A 22,785-nucleotide genomic window follows, 5' to 3' on the forward strand; every position below is an offset into this window, starting at 1 on the left:
CCACTGGTGAGTACTTGATTTGCATTTGTATGACTCACAGAAACCTCCTTTACATATGACAGCCTGCCCTAGACCTGAGGAGAGTGGGGGGGGAGCTGAGGGAGCTCTGATACAGAGAGTCCAACCAAAGCCTCCTGCTGAGAGCCCTAAAGGCGCGTGGCAATATTACATGCCAGAAACTGTCGAAAACCCCACTTTTCATGCAGTGTAATTATAGGCCAATCTCCAACCTTCCTTTTCTCTCAAAGATTCTTGAAAGAGTAGTTGTAAAACAGCTCACTGATCATCTGCAGAGGAACGGTTTATTTGAAGAATTTCAGTCAGGTTTCAGAATTCATCACAGTACAGAAACAGCATTAGTGAAGGTTACAAATGATCTTCTTACAGCCTCTGACAGTGGACTCATCTCTGTGCTTGTCCTGTTGGATCTCAGTGCAGCTTTGATACTGTTGACCATAACATTTTATTACAGAGATTAGAGCATACTATAGGTATTAAAGGTACTGCACTGCAGTGGTTTGAATCATATTTATCTCATAGACTCCAATTTGTTCATGTAAATGGGGAGTCTTCTTCACACACTAAGGTTAATTATGGAGTTCCACAGGGTTCTGTGCTAGGACCTGTTAGGGATTATTTTTACTCAGTGAATAAAGGACAAATGTTTAAAGGTAAACTCCAGTAAATTAATTAATAAACAGTGAATCAACCAAATAATAATCAATGAAATAATACATTAGACAGAGAGCAATTGATCAGAAAGTAGTAGACTAACTTCTCTGTTCCAGTACATCTTATCTTGAGGAACGGCCACAAGGACGTATAATTAAAGCATCAGGGGAGACAACAGGCTCCACTGTGGATGAGAGGAATCTGAATCATGAAAACCAGCTCGAACAAGACTGAATGATGAAGGTCAACTCGTAGCACCCAGAGATTGTTTATGTTTAAGATAAGAGGAGGCTGACAGTATAAAAATGTTGTGGATAGACAGGAACACAGTCTCAGAGAGAGAGAGAGCACACACACAGGCCTGTCTCTTCCTCTGAGTCCCCGCATGCATGTGTGTATTTTTTCTGATTCTTTAATTTAAAAAGTAAGACATTTAATATATTAAAGTGTTTCAGGTGTCTTTCTTCACAAAAAACCTGTTTACCTAACAAACCAATTTGATTTACGTTATACATGCTTCCCTTAGGCAGTATTATTAGAAAGCATTGCATCAATTTTCATTGTTATGCAGATGATACTCAGCTTTACCTATCAATGAAGCCAGATGACACACATCAATTAGTTAAACCTCAGGAATGTCTTAAAGACATTAAGGCCTGGATGACCTCTAATTTTCTGCTTCTAAATTCAGATCAAACTGAAGTTCTTGTACTCGGCCCCACAAATCTTAGAAACATGGTGTCTAACCAGATACTTACTCTGGATGGCATTACTTTGGCCTCCAGTAACACTGTGAGAAATCTGTCCTCACAACCAGCCCTTAGGCAAATTTGGCCCTAAACTCTGTCCAATATTTGGCTAGTGTACGCTCTGGGATGTTTGTGCCCTTCTAGAGGGTAGCTGAGAGCCCCTATCTTACAGTCTGCCGAATATGGCAGGTGATTATGTCTTCAAAAGTGCAGACTCAGCACAAATCTTAGACAAAGAAAGGGGAAGAGCATAAATACCATGCTTAGAAGAGGAGTAGTAGAAGGGGAGGATGTAGTGTTAGTCTTTGTCCATGTTGTCTGTTATTTCCAGTCATAACCTCCCAGGAGGGCTTTTGCTTTTATTTTTTGTTTTTTGCTTATTTGCTTTTTGTGTTTGTATATTTCTGAGTGCTCATAACTTCTTGCAACAGAGCTTGCTCATAGCCATGGATCATTTGGACAGTTTGATTTTGTTTGGACATTCACTCAGTCTCTGCACGAGATCCAGAGAGAGGATCTGCACGAGGGAGCCGGGGGCATTAACTATGTTACCATCTGTGTCTTGCTTTTTGACTATGCTGTGTGTGTAAAACTAAGATGACTAATAAACAGCCTGCACCAGAACCTGCCCAATCAAATGATTTTTTGGAAACTTTGGTTTTAATTGTGTTTGAATTATCAGCCAAAAGAATGAAGGAGACCCCTGTAGTGTCTGATCGATCTGTGTGTTAAATTGTGTGTTAAACTGCATCTATGTATAGGTTTTCTCCTTTAGGATTAAGGCCTTGAGTTCAGGGCTGCTTTAGGAGTGAATGGTATGAGAGTGTAATCTCTTGTTGCTCTCTCTAAAAAAGGAATGACCTTACATACATGCATGAAAATAAGCTATACCTGGTTATTCAGAAAATACTTTATGTAGTGTCTGTATTGTTCTGTTAAACTTTCTATGTGTATGCATATATGGTCTCTCTCCTTAAAGCCTTTATTGATTGTGCAGAAGGGTAACTTGAGATGCAGCACAAAGGAATGCACAAAGAGGCCCCCTCTTCTACCTCTCTGGCTTGCCATATAAGGAATGACCATATGTTTAGCTGTAGGTTAGGAGGCTGAAGTTTGTTTTTATAACCATGTATGGAAGGCAGGATGTGGGGGTTGCCAACACTACACTATATAACCTTTGTCTCTTCTTATGTTCTGGGAGCTAGGGCGATTAGAGACATACCCTCTCCCAGGTCGCAAAGGAAAGCGCCTGTTTTGACATTGTCTTTTTGTAAATAAACTCTATGTTATACATTAAGACTGTCAGCGAAGGATTTCTTCAACCACACAATGAAACTACAATTTTGCCACCATAAACTACATTTTGGCGTCACGGAACTGAGAACTGCTTGTGGGCAACAGCATGCGGTCAGCTTCTGGGGAGCTCATGGCCAGGAGCCTTCTCTCTGAAGTGAGTGTTTGTTTAATTCCAGCTCACACGGAAAAAGCACCTGTGTTGGAGGATTTTTGGGGTTTTGTGTGTGTTGTAGTTATCCTTCGTTTTAAATTTTTAAGTATTTGTGAGGTTGAGAAAAAAAAAAGAGAGGGAGAGAAACAGTGTTAAAGAATGAAGTAAAATAAGAATTAAAAGAAAAAAAAAGGACATGGGTGATGGCTGTGAGATTGATCACCTCACTGAGAATGCCCACCCTCGGGGTTTAATAGGTTTAGAGGTCCTTGTGGTCTGTTTAGGATATAAAGGTTATAGAGACCAATGTCTCAGAACACGCCGCAAAAAGCTGCCAACCCTTAAAAGTCCAGGGATTGCAGGGTTTCGAGGCCCCTCAATTACTTTTGAATCATAAAAGCAAGCAGTTTGGGTTTTGAAGCCCCTTGATTTAAAATTAACTGTAAAAGCTGCCCCCCAAAAGACAGGGAAATTGGGTTTAGAGTTCCCTCTTTTTATTCTTAAGACTAAAGCAAGTATTTGGGTTTACAAGTCCTTTTGTTCTTCAGAATAAATTGTAAAAGCTAGCCCCTGTAAGAGAAGAAATAAGAGTAAAAGAGAAAAGTGTAAAAGAGAAGAAATAAGAGTAAAATGAAAAGAAATAAGAATAAAGATAAGGAAAGAAATAGCTGCTTAATTGAGTTAAGCCTTCTATAATGGAGCTGCTTTAGGCAGGCCTAAATCCTAATTAAACATTAGAATGTTTTCTTAGGTCAGTTTTTTTGGGAGGAAAACTGGAAGTGTAAAAAGTTCTATAGAAAAAGGTTTCATTGACACTGAGTTGTGTATGATATAACCTTCTGTTTGATTTTGCATTTCATTAAGAGGTAGCAGAAATTATCATTCTAGAACCAGATAAGAAGAAGCGGCATTAATACTAGAGAAGAAAAAATCGACTAGTCTGTGTGTTTATGTTTCATGTTGAGCGAGACGTGTGTGTGTCAAATTGGTTATTATTTTTGAATAACAAAATTTGACCTGACTTTCCTGGCTCTTTTGTAAAGTCTAAATGTGTTTATGTGAAATGAGATGCGTTTGACCGTTATGTTGTGTGTGTGCCGGCCTGTGAGAGCTTTTGTCTGTGTAGAGAGCAGATCACCTGGGTGTGTAGGCATATGTTTATGTGGATTGATTAAGTGTGTGAGAGGGAGCCTTTCACCCCCCCTCCTTCTTATGTCTGTGTGTGTGTGTGTGTGTGTGTGTTTGCCCCTCCTTTCCTCTGAAGAACAGAGTGGTGTGTGATTTAATAAATTAAGTTTTATTGGCTTTAAAGAGAAGTAAAAGTTTGTGTGAAATGGAATAGTTGGAGTAGAGGATTTGATAATTGGTGTTAACATGTGAAAAAGTGATAATCTGGTACATACATTGTTGTAAACAGAGCATGTAATTGTGCAGGATTTGAATAGGAGGAGAGACAGAGCTGTGAGGCCTCTGTCTGCTCACAGTTGTAAATCATCCACATGTGGTTGTGGAACTTTTGGCCAAGCGTCCATTTTGGTTTTTGGGTGTGTGAGGATTCACCATTTTGTGGAGGTGTGTGTGAATTTGAGCCTGTTCTTTGTTTGTTTATGAGGAGGAGTTCCCCCTCCTTCCTTCTTTTTATTTCTCCTGCGCTTGGAGAACATCTCTGTGTGTGTGTGTGTGTGGCATCTTGCCTTATGAGGTTACTGCTGATTGGTAATTAAACATAGAGGTTATAGATGTTATATTATGGGTAATGATAAAATACACAACATATGAGTTGCCTGCTATTGTTAAAAATTCAGACACTTCTTTGAGGGCTTTATAGTTAACAGTTTATAGTTAATATGTCTTAATGATCTTGTTTTGGTGCTCTTACAATTTGTGAATCTTTCTGTAAGAGGTCTTTGATGACAGAACTCCATGATTCCTTTTTAGAAGGATTTTGTTAGTTTTATGGTTCCTTGAAAAAGAAAAAAAGTGAAAGAGAAAGAAATAAAGTGGGTTCTAAAGAAATGGTGTTTATAGAGAGATTACACGTCCAAGATGCTTGGTAGTGTAATAAACTTGCTCTGTTGATGCTATACTGCAAAGCTATGTGGAGGATGGATATTATTATTATATGTATGTGTGATTTTATATGTTAATATCTGAACTAATTCTTGCCTTTTCTCTTTGCCCTGCATGAGAGACAAGGGGAGTGGCAACATAGACAGAACCAGAGGAGACATCTGGCCAGAGCCTGAGGGCCAGTGGATCAAACTCCTTGAAAGGCCAGTGTTTTTCTTATTCACAAACTCTTCCTGATATGTTCTTTAAACATTTATGAGTACATATTTACTTTGCTTTTAAAGACATATCTAATTTGGTATTTTATATAGAACATCTGCTTGATTTCAATTCTCTGGCAATTTGGCAAAAGATTGGACACATTTAAGGGGTTTATACTTTGTTGATGTTAGTAATTGTGTGTCTTATGGTGCATATTGAGCTTTATTCTGGTTTGGAGAAATTTGAGTTATATTGTTATAGTGGGCTGAATAGTTTTTGCATCAGCACGTTTGTATTTCTTCTGGTGTTGGCAGTTGAGTGTTTACTGATTGTTGCCGAGTGACTAATAAATAAGTGGTTTAAGATTCAGGAAATGATCAATTACTGCTAATGATAAACAAATAAACAGATAAATAAAATTGTCTGATTACAATACCATTGATTAATTGGAAATAAAATAAGTTCTTTGAAAGTTAATTAATTCATTGGGAAAAAAGGGAAATTTGAGAATTCATTAAAATGTCTGACAATGATATCACAGTTTTGAGAGCAATTACCCCAGTAGAGGTAGTTCAACGGAGTAATCCATTAATTAAATTACTCATTGCAAAGACATCAGAAATATTGCAAAGACGATGGCCACATATTGATCAGCCCTGGCCTAAGGATGGAACTTTTAATCCAGATGTAATTCAAACCATAAGGGTGCTTGTGTCTACATACAAAGCAGAACAAAAGAAGGGGAAGAAAGGAGAACGACGAAAAGTGAAGAGAGAAGTGGAACTGAGCATCTTACAGCTGTTTGACATCGAAGGACAGAAGTTGATTTAAGCTACAAAAGAAGAAAGAGAAAAAAGCTTGAAAGAAATTGAGGAAAATACAAAATCAACGCAGAAACTGATGGCTGAAATTAATCTGCCATTCTCACAACTGACTGCAGTACAAAACCTACCTCCATACGAACAGAAAGTGGAGTTTGAAGACGTCTACTTACAATTACCAGTACTCAATCAAGATGGCAATTACCACAATCAGGATGACAACGATGGAGTAATTGAAGTGGGACAAGCTGAGACCACTACAAAACTGGTTCCAAGTTCTAAAAGAAGACATCAACCTTGAAGGTTAGGAACAGAAGGATGGAAAAACAACAGGATCAAGAGACTCTCAGAAAACTCAACCAGATAAAACTGGGAGAGAGTAGGAGAAAAGAGGAGAAGCAAGCTGTGGTCATGCAGAGCCAGCAGCCGTCAGATCAACCAGCAATACAAATGCAGCCCAATCAGGCTGAACCTCAACTGTTGCAGCCATCATTGGTGATTTCAGTGACCTCTTACCCTCAGTCAGTGTATAATCGAGTGCAATCCTGGAGGGAAAGAGGACAAAGAACATTTGGAAGAGGAAGAGGAAGAGGAAGAAGTTTTAATTTAAATTTGCAACAGTTTTCAGAGGGATGTTACAACTGTGGACAATTTGGTCATTTTGCTCGTAATTGCAACAGATCCAGAGGAGTTAGAGGCCAACCAAGCGGATCCAGAGGCCCAGCAAACCCTTTCATGGGAAAGGAACAAGGATTTTAGGGATGCCCAGAGAATCGGAGCGAGAGATGTCAGCTGGTAGCATCAAGACCAGAGAAAGATTCAACAGTAAAGGTGGATAGCGGAGCAGATTTCACCTGTGTGCGACCTGAAGATGCTACACATCTCTGTGTGTGAGGACAATACGCGAGGAATCAAACTATGACCTGAAGAACTCTTGGAAACAGAGAATTGTTGGCTGTTTGTCAGCATGGATTGAAGCAACATCATTGTAATCTTTCTTGGATGCAAGATGGCATTTTGGCCTTTGAAATAATTAAACAGAGGCTGCAAGAAGCCCCCAGCGTTGGTGCTTCCAGACTATTTTAAGCACTTTTTGAGTGTTTGCCTCTGCGGGTGGTAAATATGCGTGTGGAGTTCTTTGTCAGACAATTGGAATAGGGACAAATTCCCAATATGTTTATTATTCTAGTGCTTATTCGGAAGTGGAGCAGAGACTACCACTATGCTATAGAGTCCTAGTGGGGATTCATTGATGCATGATGAAGCATTATTGGTCATGAGGGATTACCCAGTGAAAATTTTATCTATAATAGTCGCAGAAATTGCTGAGCTAGGATAAATATACATTGACTATGTCCAGAATTAGAGACTATCTGAGGCTCTTGGAGCAAGAAGATGTCACTTTAGTGAGGTGCGTCATAGCTAATTTAGCCAAAAACTTGCCAAAACCAAAAGATGGTGAAGGATAAATTGAGTGCTGATTATGCATTTGTAAAAGGATAATTTGTTGCTGAATTTCAGTCCAGAGAAGTGAAAAGCAGATGGGGATTCTAAGATTGGAAAAGATGGAAGAGAGTTTGTGGATAAGACTGTAAAAGTGATCTTGAAAAATTGGGAATTAAATAGTGCCTTGGTGATGTTTATCATCTATAGAGCCGAGGAATTTGTGAAAAATGAATGGAGTTTTGAAAAATTGTGCTAAGATTTGTCAGCATGCGAACAACTGACTTTGATAATGATGTGGTGATAGAAGGAGTGGTGGAGTAATACTCACTTTGATGTGTACTCCTATTAGATCTTTTATGTTGAGTTTTATTATAATCTTCATATCTTTTTTTATTAGTGGTTGTTAGTTAATTAACTCTTACTAACCATTGTTACTTTTCTTTGTTTGTTTGTTTATGTCTTATATAGTGATGTGATGCTTCCAAGGGGGGAAATGAGAGAAAATAAGATAAATTGGAAATGCAAAAATGGGAAATAGGAAATTTTACATTTATCTAAAATAAAAAGAAAAATGAATGAATTAACATTTGATGTTTTAATGTTATTTGTGGTTTTTACAGAAGATACTGTTCAGTGTTTATTGTGTCTTTCAGAGAAGGTGTTCAGGAACCCGCTGAGATGAGGGGTTCATATGTATGGACAATAAAAAGGACTGAGATGCTTTGAATCAACACAGTATGGATACCACATGAAGGAGCCAAAGCTGTTGGAGAACTACAGTTGATATTCAAATGTTTGGCTGAATTTATATGATAATAAAATATTGCTTCATTGTATGTTCATTACAGTAACACAATAGCAGAACTTGTGACAGTTTTTCATGTATGCATAACATGTTTGGTTAAATCAATATAAGAAGGATGTCTGTCATTTGGTAAGTACATTGGAACCTCAGATGTTTTGTTCTTTTGTTCGATTCTAGGGAGAGAAATGGATAGGTAGGGACGAGGTCCATAGAGAGGTCCGATGGGTCGACCAGCTGATCTAATGGACACTTTTTTGATTTTATTTACTGAGACTTTCTTGTGTATTTGCTAAATGGTCACATGACAATCACTTTTTTCTTTTTGAGTTCCTCTGAGGTGCCAGAAGTAGGGGTTTTTGCTCCCACACCTCACAGGAAATCAGAAAAGAGTTTTTGTTAAAGTTATGTTATGGGAGAAACTGTTATTTGGAGTAATAATAAATATCTTTGTCTTTTGAGACTTAGTTGGAAGTCTCAAAGGGGGGAAATATGTAGTGTCTGATCGATCTGTGTGTTAAATTGTGTGTTAAACTGCATCTATGTATAGGTTTTCTCCTTTAGGATTAAGGCCTTGAGTTCAGGGCTGCTTTAGGAGTGAATGGTATGAGAGTGTAATCTCTTGTTGCTCTCTCTAAAAAAGGAATGACCTTACATACATGCAGGAAATAAGCTATACCTGGTTATTCAGAAAATACTTTATGTAGTGTCTGTATTGTTCTGTTAAACTTTCTATGTGTATGCATATATGGTCTCTCTCCTTAAAGCCTTTATTGATTGTGCAGAAGGGTAACTTGAGATGCAGCACAAAGGAATGCACAAAGAGGCCCCCTCTTCTACCTCTCTGGCTTGCCATATAAGGAATGACCATATGTTTAGCTGTAGGTTAGGAGGCTGAAGTTTGTTTTTATAACCATGTATGGAAGGCAGGATGTGGGGGTTGCCAACACTACACTATATAACCTTTGTCTCTTCTTATGTTCTGGGAGCTAGGGCGATTAGAGACATACCCTCTCCCAGGTCGCAAAGGAAAGCGCCTGTTTTGACATTGTCTTTTTGTAAATAAACTCTATGTTATACATTAAGACTGTCGGCGAAGGATTTCTTCAACCACATCATGAAACTACAATTTTCACCACCATAAACTACAGGATTATACGTACTACTAACACACGCATGTGTCGTATTCAAAAATTGATTATTTCTTAGCGTTCAGCACAGACACGAACAGAATACAGGATTGTTGTATTGGGACAATGGATATTTCAGACCATTGCCCCATATATCTATCTTTAATGGTAATCCAGAGGAGAAAGCAGAATTACTGGAAATTAAACTCCAGTATATTAAAGGAGCAAAACAATTGTCTGAAGAAATAAATCAGTATTTGAAACTTAATGACAAAGAGGAGACATCCCCACCTATGTTATGGGATGCCTGCAAGGCAGTAATGAGGGGCAGAGTTATCACTATAACTTCTAATTAAAAAAAAAAGGCAGAGCTGCAAGACTTCAAGCACTACAGACAGAGGCGGAAGTCGTTAAGTGGTTTGCTTATGACTCAGAGTTCCTACCTGGCAAAACAGCCAAAACATTTAAATCATGGTCTAATAAAAGTCTCACAACATACTGGACTTTGTTGAAGGAGGGAAAAGTGACAATCTTCCAGGACCTTAAGGGTAAATTTGGACTACAAAATTCGTATTTGTTTAGATACTTACAAATCAGAGACTATTTTGGGAAAAAAAACTAAAAAAAGAGTCTAAAGCCATATATTTTGGGATTGCCCTCATATGGCTCCATTTTTGGAGAGAAATACATAAGGTCCTGGAAGCAGTCTTCAAAAGGAGAATACTATTTCAATTTGTGGTACTATACCTGGGTAATTTGGAAAGACTTGAACTACAAAAAAATGAATAAATATTTACTTGGAGTGCTATTTGTGGGAACCAAAAAGGCCATAACTTGAAAATGTTTTAAGAAGCAAACTCCTAAAGTAAATGAGTGGATCAATTTGTTATATAGTATTTTCGTAATGGAAAGAACAACCTTTAGACTGAAGTCACAAGGGGTAGTTTTTGATAAATACTCATCAAAATGGTTGAATTGTGTCCAAAATGCCAGACCTGACTTTATGTAACTACCTAATCCCCCCTACCCCTTTTTTTCTCTTTTCCCACTTATGTTGCTGTTTGCTTAAGTATAATGTGAAAATCAATAAAATATAAATGACAAAAAAAAAAAAAAATTACTTCAAGATTTCTTGCAGTGTTACTGGAGGCCAAGGTAATGCCATCCAGAGTAAATACCTGGATAGACACCACGTTTCAAAGTTTTGTGGGGCAGGGTACAATTACTTCACTTTGATCTGAATTTAGAAGCAGGAAATTAGAGGTCCAGGAACCAGTCTCCTGGAGAGGGGCTGGACTCTGTTACAGTCTGTATTTGCCCTCGGTGACGAGCGGCGTGCTAGGGCAGGTATTCTTATATCCCCCCAGCTTGCTGCCTGTACGTTGGAGTTTTCACCGGTAGATGAGAGTGTTGCTTCCCTGCACCTTTGGGCTAGGGAATAGGTCCTAACTGTTGTTTGCCCTTATGACCTGGATGATAATTAAGAGTACCACCCTTCTTGGAGTCGCTGGGCGGAGTGCTTGAGGGTGCGTCATCTGGTGACTCCATCATCCTGCTGGGAGACGTCAATGCTCACATGGGCAATCACAGTGAAACCTGGAGGGGCGTGACTGGGACGAACAGCCTGCCCAATCTGAACTCGAATGGGGTTTTGTTGTTGGACTTCTGTACAAACCACAGTTTGTCCATAATGAACACCATGTTAAAGTCAGTGATCAATTTTATAATCGTACCTCACCTGGTAGAGAGTTGAATCAGGTGGCAGGGGAGGATGCTGGACAGAACCAGCACACCTAAACATATTGTGAGGGTGTACTGGGAACACCTAGCAGAGGCCCCAGTGCACGAGATCTTCAACTCCCAGCTCTTCCACAGCATTCTGAGGGAGGCTGAGGACACTGAGTGCTCTAAAAACATGATCTATAGTGTGGGTGGGCTGCTGACTTAACTGAGGCTGTAGTCAGGTGGTGGAAGGAATACTTTGAGGATCTCCTTAATCCCACTGTCATGCCTTCTGTAGTGGAAGCAGAGTCGAGCATGCAAGACTGGCTCTCCCATCACTGGGGGTTAAGTCACTGAGGTGGTTAAACAACTCCTTGGTGGCAGGGCCCCTGAGGTGGATGAGATTTGCCCTGAGTTCTTGAAGGCTCTGGATGTTGTAGGGCTTGTCTTTGCTGACACACCTCTGCAACATCATGTGGAGATCTGGGGCACTGCCACTGGATTGGCAGACCGGGGTGGCTGTCCCCATTTTTAAGAAGAGGAGACCGGAGAGTGTGGTCCAACTATTGGTGGATCACACTCCTCAGCCTCCCTGGTAAGGTCTATGCCAGGGTGCTGGAAAGGGGGGTCTGTCCATTAGTCAAACCTCAGATTCAAGAAGAAGAGTGCAGTTTTTGTCCTGGTTGCAGATTGCTGGACTGGCTCTTCATCCTATCGAGGATATTTGAGTGTACATGAGAGTTGCCCATCCAGTCTACATTTGTTTGTGGACTTGGAGAAGGCAATTCAATCTTGTCTCTCAGGCTATCCTGTAGGAGGTGCTGTGGGATATGGGGTGTCGGTCCACAATCACAGCAAAGCTTTTTGCTGCGGTTGTGGACTGCAGCAAAATTTAGTGACAATAGGTCGGACTCGTTTCCTCTGGGTGTTGGACTGTGCCAGGGCTGCACTTTGTCACTGATTCTGTTCATAATTTTTATTGACAGAGTTTCTAGGCGTAGCCGAGTGGTGGAAGGCTTCCGCCTTGGTGCCCTCAGAATCTCAGGTATTTGCAGATTATGCGGTCCTGTTGGCTTGATCAGGTGGTAGCCTCTAGCTCACAGTGGAACAGTTCGCAGCTGAGTGTGAAGTGGCTGGTATGAGAATTAGCACCTTTATGTGTGAGGCCATGGTCCTCAGCTGGAAAAGGGTGGAGTGCCCACTCAGGGATGAGTTTCTGCTCCAAGTGGTGGAGTTCAAGTACTTCAGGGTCTTATTCACTAGTGATGGAAAGAAGGGAATGGGAGATTGACATACGGATCGGGGTTATGTCTGCCACTTATGCACCGGTCATGGTGACGAGCAAGCTGAGCATAAAAGCGAAACTCGTGATTTCACGGAACAGTCTATGTCCCTAACTTTACCTATGGTCATGAGCTTTGGGTAGTGACAGAAATGATTAGATCACGAATACAAGCGGCAGAAATTAGTTTCCCCAAAGGGTTGCTGGCCTCTCCCTTAGGGTGTCATGTGCAGCAATTCATTAGGGGCTCAAAGTAGAGCCGCTGCTCCTCCACATTGAAAGGAGCAAGTTGAGGTGGTTCAGGCATCTGACTAGGATACCTCCTGGGTCCCTCGTCAGTCAGGTCTTCCGATCATGTCCTACCGGGAGGAGGTCCAGAGGCAGATCCAGGACACACTGGAGAGATTATGTCTCTCGGTTGGCCTGGGAATGATTTGGGGTCCCCCCAGATGAGCTGGTGGAGGTGGCTGGGGAGAGGGAAGCCTGGGCTTCTCTCCTTAGGTTGCTGCCCCCACGACACGGCCCTGGATAGGCGGAAGGAAAATGGATGGATGGATGGATGGAAATTAAAGGCCATCCAGGCTTTTATGTCTTCAAGACATCACCGTGACTGGACGTTTTTCAAGAAACTTAAGAAGTCCCATTGCCTTTTTTTCAAGCTCCAGAGACGACTATGAGCTGGATGACTGAGAACCTACAGAGAAAACTAACTGGTGTGGTTCATCTGGCTTTATGGATAGATAAAACTGCTTTGGGGAAGCATGTATAGTGTAAATAAAATTAAAAAAAAATAAAATTGGTCCTAGCACAGAACCCAGTGGAACTCCACAATTAACCTTAGTGTGTGAAGAAGACTCACTATTTACATGAACAAATTGAAGTCTATTAAATAAATATGATTCAAACCACTATACCTATGTCATACTCTAATCTCTGTAATAAAATGTTATGGTTCAACAGTATCAAAAGCTGCACTGAGGTCCAACAGGACAAGCGCAGAGATGAGTCCACTGTCAGAGGCTCTAAGAAGATCATTGGTAACCTTCACTAATGCTGTTTCTGTACTGTGATGAATTCTGAAAACTGACTTCAACTCTTCAAATAAACGTTCCTCTGCAGATGATCAGTTAGCTGTTTTACAATTACTCTATCAAGAATTTTTGAGCAAAAAGGAAGGTGGAGATTGGCCTATAATTAGCTAAGACAGCTGGGTTAAGTGACAGCTTTTTAAGTAATGTTTGATTACTGCCACCTTAAAGGCCTGTAGTATATAGCCAACTAATAAAGACAGATTAATCACATTTAAGATTGAAGCATCAACTACTGGACGGACTTCTTGAGCGGTCTAGTAGAATGGGATCTAATAAACATGTTGATGGTTTGGAAAATGTAACTATGAAGTTAACTCCGAAAGATCAATTGGAGAGAGAGAGATTTCTGCTGTAATAAAACTTATTCCCCATTGCTGTGTAATCAATTACAGTAAATGTAAATGTTGTTAAGCAATAATCAGACAGGAAGGGGTTTTCAGGAAATATTTATAAGTTTCCGATTTCTATGCCATATATCAGGACAAGATCCAAAGTATGATTAAACTGGTGGGTAGCTCATTTACATTTTGAAAGAAGCCAAATGAATCTAATAGTAGATTAAATGGAGTGTTGAGGCTGTCATTTTCAGCATCTACATGGCTGTTAAAATCACCTACTATAATTATTTTATCTAACTGAGCACTAAATCAGATAAAAAGTCTGATAAATCAGAGAAACTCTGACTAAAGACCAGGTGGACAATAGACAATAACAAATAATACAGGTTTTTTGAATTTCCCATTAGGGTGGACAAGACTAAGAGTCAGTCTTTCAAAAGAATTAAAACTTTATCTGGGTCTTTGATTAAATACTTAGGTGGAATTGAAGATTGCTGCTACTCCTCCTCTTCTACCTGTGCTTTGAGCATTCTGACATCTAGTGTGACTCGGGGGTGTTGATTCATTTAAACTAACATATTCATTCTACTGGTTACATCCTACTGTAACCAGGCTTCTGATTGTTCTGTGTTCATTATTTTTTACATTTTCTACCGCATATTGGTCTCTTTGAGTCTTATAAGGCCAAAGGTGTACTTGTCTGATGCTGTTTTTGTCATATTTGCCATATGTAATCATGGTGTTTCCAGCTGTCAGATATTTTTAAACACCTTTTGTCATCAAATTCTGAGAAGGTCAGAAACTTAATGAAACATAACGTGGAAATGTTAATGGGAGTCCCACAGCAGATAAATCAGGAAACAGTCTGTATATAAAAGATGGATTCATAGCCCTATGCAAAAGTATTGAGCCACACCTCATTTTTTATACTTGCTTCCAGGAAGCCAGACTCTTTTTAGTGATCATGACTGACTACACCTGATAGTTTCTCATTGCCAGCATAAAAAGGGTTTGTTTCAATTTAAATCAGATTGCATTTATATACTTTATTTATATCATCACATTCACAGTGCCTCAGGGTGCTTCATACTGTAAGGTGAAGGTTCAAATATATTCGGGAAAGAATTTTATTTTTATTAACTGTTATTTAACCAGGTGAACAGATTAAGAACAAATTCTTATTTACAACTGTGGCCTGGCAAAGGGGAAGCCTTTTGAAGGGAAAGGAATAAAAGAATTAAAAAGAAAAAGAAAATAGTAACAGTAAAATTACAAGACAGTGTAATAACAATCATAAAATGAATCTAGCCACATTACACATTACGTAAAACAACTACAAACATCCTTAAGAACATTTTTTATCTGTCTCTTAAAGGTGAATACTGAGATGAGGGTAGTCAGTTTCAGTGTTCTCTGTAACAAGTTCCAGTCATTTGGAGCAGCGTATGCAAATGCTATGTGGCCAAAACGAGACTTGGTTCTTTTGGTCTTCAGTAATAAATATTGTGATGAACGTGTGCTATATTTCATGACTGCACTCGGAAGCAATAACTGACACAGATATGGGGGTGAATGTCTAGAAGAGTTTTGTAAATAAGAGTAAACCAGTGAATACTGTGACGAGTGTGCAAAGAGGGCCATTTAACTTGAGAGTGAAGGTGGCAATGATGTGTTACAAAAGGAGTGTTTGTTACAAAGCGAATTGCAGAAAGATAAATTGAATCTAACTTGCTGAGAGTTTTTTGGTTGCATGTCTGTATATTATATCACCGTAATCAAATAGAGAGAGGATGGTTTTCTCGACAATGGTGCGCTTTGCAGACAAGGTAATGAGGTTCGATTACGGTATAAAAAAACCAAGTCTTGCTTTTACCTTGGATTGTAAGGCCTTGATATGGTCGGAAAAAGTTAAGGCGAGTCTAGCCAGATTCCTAGGTATTTGTAAGCAGGTACTAGTTCTATACTGTCACCATTTAAGGTGATAAAGTTATTTTAGAAGAAGAAGAAGCCCCAGATTCATGACCAAACCACATGACCTTTGTTTTCTTAATATTTAACGATAAGTTCAATTTGCTAAAAGCCGACTGTAATTCATGGAATGCGTGAGCAAGAGATTTCACGACCTCATCAGACGAGGGACTGGAGGTGTATAGAATAGTGTCGTCCACATATAGGTGGACCGATTAATAAAGATTGAAAAAATTGTTGGGCCAAGAACTGAGCCCTGGGGTACTCCCGTAAGAACTGGAAGTGGATTTGAGACATGACAATCAATCTTTACTTGTTGGGACCTATTAGATAGGTAATTGGAAAACCAATCCAGTGACCAACCTGAGATGCCAATACAATTTAATCTGTGTAATAAGAGTATGTGATCAACAGAGTCAAATGCTTTGGCCAGGTCAATGAATATGGCAGCACAATGTTCCTTAAGATCAAGTGCTGAAGTTATATCATTAAGAACCTTTAACCCAGCAGTAATACATCTGTGTCCTGAGCGAAAACCAGATTGAGCTATATTAAAGATTTTATACTCGTCCAAGTAGCCAATTAATTGCTTGTTTACAAACTTTCAAAAACCTTAGATGCATACGGAAGGACGGATATGGGTCTGTAGCAGACCCATATCCGACCCATAATTCATTATTATCAGGTCCCTGAGAAGCCCTCAGTTGATCCTGGTTCTAGTTCTATCTAAATAAAAATGAATTGAATGCCTTCTAGTCATTATCCTCTCATATCTTCTGTTCCTTTGCTTTTATTCAGTAAGACCTGAAACAAGTAACTGAGATCATAAACTCGACATGAAAGAGTTTACTGAGCTCAGAGACTAGGTGAACAGTAGATTTATTATCTCATAGAATTTATACAACCAGAGCATTTGCTCCCTATTGAGCATTAGAAAGAATGCAGGTTTTTCTAATTAGAGGTTGCATCCATTTTTAAAGGCTGTGTCTGGAAACAGCCTGTAGTGGACCACTGAGTTACTGACCAGCTGGAACAGATTTTCCCAGAAGTCCTGAGTCATGAGTCTGAACAAAGCCAGGAATGCCCAGCCAAATGTGTCGTAGCTGGTATAGCCGTAGTTTGGGTTTCTCCCTGCCTTCATACAGATGTAACCATCTGGACAAACCCTGAACACATTTTCATAATCATTATTGTTGATAATAGGGTTAGGGTTAGTATTATCAATTATGATTATTTGAATTATTATGTTGACATACCCAGCATCAGAGCTGTTTCCACACAGCAGAGCATCAAGATGACCAGGAAGATAGTAATGGTTCTCTGTGAAACACAGACAGATTTTACAGCTGAACGTAGTATCCTTCAGAGGTCTAAGCCTAACCCTAACCCCTGAAGTCTCCCTACCTGGGTTGTTGATATACTCATAGAAATCAAAGACACTGCTTCCTGTATTGTTGTTGTGAGTGTCATTGATATGGAAACTGGCATTAAGGTTGATATCTGCCGTGTGGTTGCTATGCAATGGTGGCAGCATCAGGACGCATTTTTGCCTCAGGTTTCCCATGAAAAGCTGAAGACCAATCAGAGCAAAGACACTGAGGCAGAAAACTGTCAGGATCATGACATCAGCCAGTTTCTTCACTGATTGGATGAGGGCTCCAACAATCGTTTTCAGACCTGTGGATGGGATGGGTGTTAAAATCCAATCATAAACACAAAGTCAGCAGTATAAAGAAACTAAAATCACTGCAGCTTGTTTGATGGTTATATTTTTTAACAGGTTTAAGGCAGAGAAATCCTCTCTCTCTCACACACACACACACACACACACACACACACACACACACACACACACACACACACACACACACACACACACACACACACACACACAAAAAAAAAAAAAAAAAACACTGACCAGGGATGACAGTAATGGTTTTGAGGGCTCGAAGAACTCTGAATGTCCTCAATGCAGAAACATTTCCCAAATCCACAAATTCTGTCAAATACCTGAAAGAGACACACCATCATCATCATCACTTTCATTATTGCCATTATCAACATTTTCACCTTCTTGATCATCACCTCCATTATATCACCTTTATCTTCATCTTTTTTCACTGTTTGAATTTTAACTTTGATGATAGAGTAGAAATTTTTTTCATCTTTACAATTAGAGCTGCTTTAAAGGCTGTTTTATCAACAAAAAAAAAGAGAAAATTATGTCTTGACTTAGTACACTAAATTAAAAAGCAGTCTTTATTTTAATGACTAATATGCTGTCTGGTCATGCAGTTCTCTCAGGTGTTTCACTGATTATTACGCCATGCTGATGACCATGAAGTCCAGCCAATTCCACGGGTCTCTGAGGAAGGTGAATTCTCCAATGCAGAATCCTCGAGACAAAACTTTGGTTGTTGCCTCAAATGTGTAGATGCCTGTGAACACGTATCTGCTCAACAGAGAAACAGTAAAACACAAAATTCATAGAAATGCAGATATAACTTGCCACAATTAAAAGGTTAATTATATACACTGTCCAGCCAAAAAAAAGAAACATGATGTCCCAAGTAGAAATGTGGTTGGAAAAAAATTCTGAATGATTGTAAATGGGGATCATATTGCAAAAAAAAAAAAAAATCAACAGTAGAACAGTGAAAGTAAGAGCATTTCCACATGTACAATGTGAAGAGAACTCAAGGGACTAGATAACTGTGTAGTCTTAAGAAAACAAAAAGACTTCAGTTTGCTAGGAAGCATAAAGACTGGACTCTGGAGCAATGGAAGAACGGTCATGTGGTCTTATGAGTCCAGGTTTACCCTTTTCCAGGTTTTCCAGCAATTGATTTTTTTTTCTTCTTTGATGGCATGGCCATATTCCAAGATGAAAATGTCAGGATTCATTGTTCTCAGATTGTGAAAAAGTGGTTCAGGGTGCATGAGATATAATTTTCATACATGACCTGAACCCCACTAAAAAACTTTGAGATGGGCTGGAGAAGACTTGACATAGCAGTAATCAATACAAGAAAACTTAATACAACTCTGAATGGCAATAAATGTGACATTTCATAAGCTTTTTGAAATCATGCCATGGTGAATCTGTGTTGTCATCAAAATATTAGTGGGTGATTTATATTTTTCTTCTTCTTTTAGACAGGCAGTGTATATATGCTGTTAGACTCAGAATCTGCCATGAATTCGTTCAGAAGCAGACCCAAAATACAGACCAGAGATCAAAGTAACAGAGTGAGCTTTATTTTAAAGATGATAGCCTCTGTCCAAAACCAAAGATACTCCAACAATATAAACTGTTGGATATTTTTATCACTCTGATATCGGTATTTCACTATATCATTTATTAGTACCTATATTAATCTGAATTAATGGTCACATTGTATATTATTTGTCACCTATGTTGTTACTCATACACTGAAACACTGCATGCTTTAGGTGAGTGGAAAGGACTGAGGCCTGCTCTGCCCAGGGCCTTGGGTTTTTTCCACTAGTAGAACTGCACTCATTCATATTTAGAGGCTCACCTTTGTACACAGTGCGCTTTTGACACAGCACTGCCAGAGTGAAGGTCAAGTAGCGGGGAGTGTGTGTCCCGAAAAGGGGAGTTGAAGTTCCACCTGAGCTACTGTAATAATGTAAGGGAGTATTGAGATAAGACCGCCCAAAAGTGTTTCTAGTAATGTGAAAATATGGTTAGAAGGGCGGGGTAGTGCTCCGGTGGGAGGTATTTTCATGTGGGAATGTTGTTTGTCTTGGCAGCCCCCGGAGAACAGTCATGGAGCCATTGCATGAGGATCAAACTCATAGTGGATTGGGAGCATCCTTCTATGCCCACTGGTCCTGATAACAGCAGGGGGGAGGTGTGAGTTTGGGTAATAAAAGGCAGAGGTAAAGTTGGGAGGGAGCTCTTTTTGCTCTTTTTTAGCACAATTTCTGCTCTTCCTCTCTCCCCTTTGCAGCGGCTCCAAGGCTCTCACTCCTGGGAGGGCTTTTGCCTTCTTGTACTCTGTTAAACTCTGGACCTCTTCTTTCACCCCATTTTACTCACTTTTTCACTCATTACTTTCTTCCACTCTCTTGTACTTTACTTGTCCCCTCTTACCTTTTAACTTCACTCACTTACGGTCCTTTCCTCTCTTTTTACATGTCTGTGTATTTCTCAGTCTCAACTATGTTACTGTCTGTGTTTTGGTCTTTCTCTGTGTTTTGTGTAACTAAGATGTCTAATAAACAGCCTGCACTGGAACCTGTTCATCCCAGTGATTTATTGGAAACTTTGGATTTAATGGGGTTGGAATTTTCGGCCAAAAGGAACATGGAGACCCTTAAAAATGTTACCAACAAAACCTACAGGTAACAAACAGGGGACAGTAATACAGAGACTTTGTCATGACCCTTGGTCTCCCTGTGCGTGTCCTGCCAGTTCTTGTTCTCTCGCTCTCTCTCTCGTTTTGTCTCCTGGCCAGTGACTCAGGGGTGGAGACCAGAACTGGACTCCGCCCTATGGGCACTCTTCCTCCCAGAGGTTAGGAGACTCACTTGTTCTTGATGATCTTGTGAAGACCACTATTTAAGCAGGCGAGCTGCCATTAGTCTTCGCTGGATCATTGACTGTATCACAGTTTGTGTTGCTGACTCCAGTACCAAGTTTTGTTATTGTTGCTGTGCTTATTTGGTTTGTTACTTACCTGCTTGTTTCCTGTCGCTCAGATCACCTGGAGTTGGAGAGGAGAGGCTTGTCACGAGAAACGAAAAGGATTGCTAAGTCTAGACTGGAGCAAGAAGACCCAAGCTCCCTGGAGGACCACAGCATTATCTATTGATCTGAACTCTGTAAATTTTGTTAAACTTTTATTGGGAGTCCTGCTTTTGAGTCTGCCTGCCACTGGGCATGTCAGACTTACTTGGGAAACAACGGTGGAATGACAGATGATCTGACAAGGACTCCAAGAAAGAGAGGACTGTTTATACACACACAAGGTTAATTAGGGCAGTGGAAACAGGTAACAATACACAGTTGAACTTAATCTAGACAATGAGACAAGAAGGGAAGTAAAACTAAATGCAAAACACAAGAGACAAAACTACCCAAACAAAACAGGATTGAATAACAGCTATGTCTGAAAACAGAAACAAGAGGAGAAAGACACAGGAGGGGAAACACTAAGGCAACTAAGACTAACAGACTGAAATTAATATAATAAACAGGAGCCTTTTCCAGGAAGCAGGTTCAACAAAGTCTGAATGTTAATGGTTAATGCTCCGACTCCTGTCAGAACGGCCCTGGTAAATGCTAGATTGCTAGCCAACAAGTGAGTCTAATGCTTTCTGTGAACATTTGCCACCTGACTGCACGCACTTTAACTCTCCGAGGATGTCAGGATGCAGCAGAGGCACAGCGACTGTTAACAAAGAACGATGTAAGTGGAAACAGGTCAAACTGACAATTTCTTATTCTAGCTTTGAAATCAACTAATCTGAAGTTTGCTCTGCCCTCCTGGTGTTTTGCGCTGGTGTATACAGACCACCCAAGTATAACAAAGACCGAATTTTAATAGTTGGTGATTTTAATATTCAGGTATGTTGTCCTTTGAATCCATTGGCCAATGATTTCCTGCATCTTATTGACTCTTAACTTTGTACAGTCTTTGTTGAGTCCAACACAGGAATGTGGGCACACTCTTGACCTTGTTTAAACTTATGGTTTTACTGTTTCTAACTTACAGGTTTGTGATGCTGCTTTTTCTGACCATGGGCCCGTTGTTTTTACATTCAAGGAAATTTGAAACAGCCAGCTAAGGCTAATCGTAGATTTGGTAAGATCATAATTCATGTCAACAGTAATGACACCCAGTTATGCCAATCAGAGGTCACTGAAATTAATATTGAATTGGTGTGTAACTTTGCAAAAACAATGTCAGACTCTGTAGTGTTCACTGGGCCCATCCCCAGTCGGACCAGGAGTGACATGATTATTCATGAATCTGAGTGGTGTCCAAAAAACCCAATGTGGGCTTCATAGATAATTGGGAAAGTTTCTGAAGAAAACCTGGTCTTGTTAGGAGAGACGGCATCCATTCCACTTTGGATGGAGCAGCTCTCATTTCTAGAAATCTGGACAAATTTATTAACCCTCCTAAAACCTGACTACCCAAGGTTGAGACCAGGAAGCAGAGTTGCAGTCTTACACGCCTCTCTGCAGCTTCTCTCCTCCTGCCATCCCCCCAAAACCCCATCCCCATAGAGTCGGTGCCTGCTCCCAGAAAACCAACCCCCCCCCCCCAAATTCAGCAAAAAATTTAAGCATAAAATTCAAGAATAATAAATACAGCTTCAGTTAAATGTGGATTATTAAATGATTTAATAATTGATCAATGTATTGATTTATTCTGCCATACAGAAACCTGGTTACAGCAGGATGAATATGTTAGTTTAAATGAATCAACACCCCTGAGTCACAGTAACTGTCAGAATGCTCGAAGCACAGGTCGAGGAGTAAGAGTAGGAGCAATCTTCCATTCCAGCTTAGTAATTAATCAAAGACCCAGACAAAGTTTTAATTCTTTTGAAAGCCTGACCCTTAGTCTTGTCCACCCTAATTGGGAAATTCAAAAACCTTTTTATTGTCTGTCGTCCACCTGGTCCACCTGGAGTTTCTGTCTGATTTCTCAGACTTTATCTGATTTAGTGCTCAGTTCAGATAAAATAATTATAGTAGGTGATTTTAACATCCATGTAGATGCTGAAATGACAGCCTCAACACTCCATTTAATCTATTATTAGATTCAATTGATTTCTCTCAAAATGTAAAGGAGCCCACCCACCACTTTAATCATACTCTGGATCTTGTCCTGACATATGTGCAATGGTTGCTGTGGCAGGCAGGAAAGGCAGACCCGAAAAGCAGGACTCATAAAAGAGGTGAGAAATGAACTTAAAGGATTTTATTGAGTACACAGACTGAATGAACTAAATACACTGGGCAGATCTGAGGCCAGAACTAAAACTAGGGGGAACAAGGAATGCAC

General features: G+C 39.8%; 1 protein-coding gene across 1 annotated transcript in view; it reads right to left on the reverse strand.

Moving 5' to 3' along the window:
• Positions 1-22,785, reverse strand: part of LOC115777044 (sodium channel protein type 4 subunit alpha B-like) — a 40,958-nt gene that overhangs the window by 8,090 nt on the left and 10,083 nt on the right. Inside the window, exons 5-9 of the mRNA XM_030724860.1 lie at positions 18,063-18,191; positions 17,658-17,749; positions 17,144-17,416; positions 16,996-17,059; positions 16,764-16,905 (exon numbers count right to left, since the gene is read on the reverse strand). Of these exons, the coding sequence (XP_030580720.1) occupies positions 16,764-16,905; positions 16,996-17,059; positions 17,144-17,416; positions 17,658-17,749; positions 18,063-18,191 (700 nt within the window). The remainder of the gene's footprint in view (positions 1-16,763; positions 16,906-16,995; positions 17,060-17,143; positions 17,417-17,657; positions 17,750-18,062; positions 18,192-22,785) is intronic.

This window comes from Archocentrus centrarchus, unplaced genomic scaffold (assembly GCF_007364275.1).
Source record: "Archocentrus centrarchus isolate MPI-CPG fArcCen1 unplaced genomic scaffold, fArcCen1 scaffold_42_ctg1, whole genome shotgun sequence".
Lineage (NCBI taxonomy): Eukaryota > Metazoa > Chordata > Actinopteri > Cichliformes > Cichlidae > Archocentrus > Archocentrus centrarchus.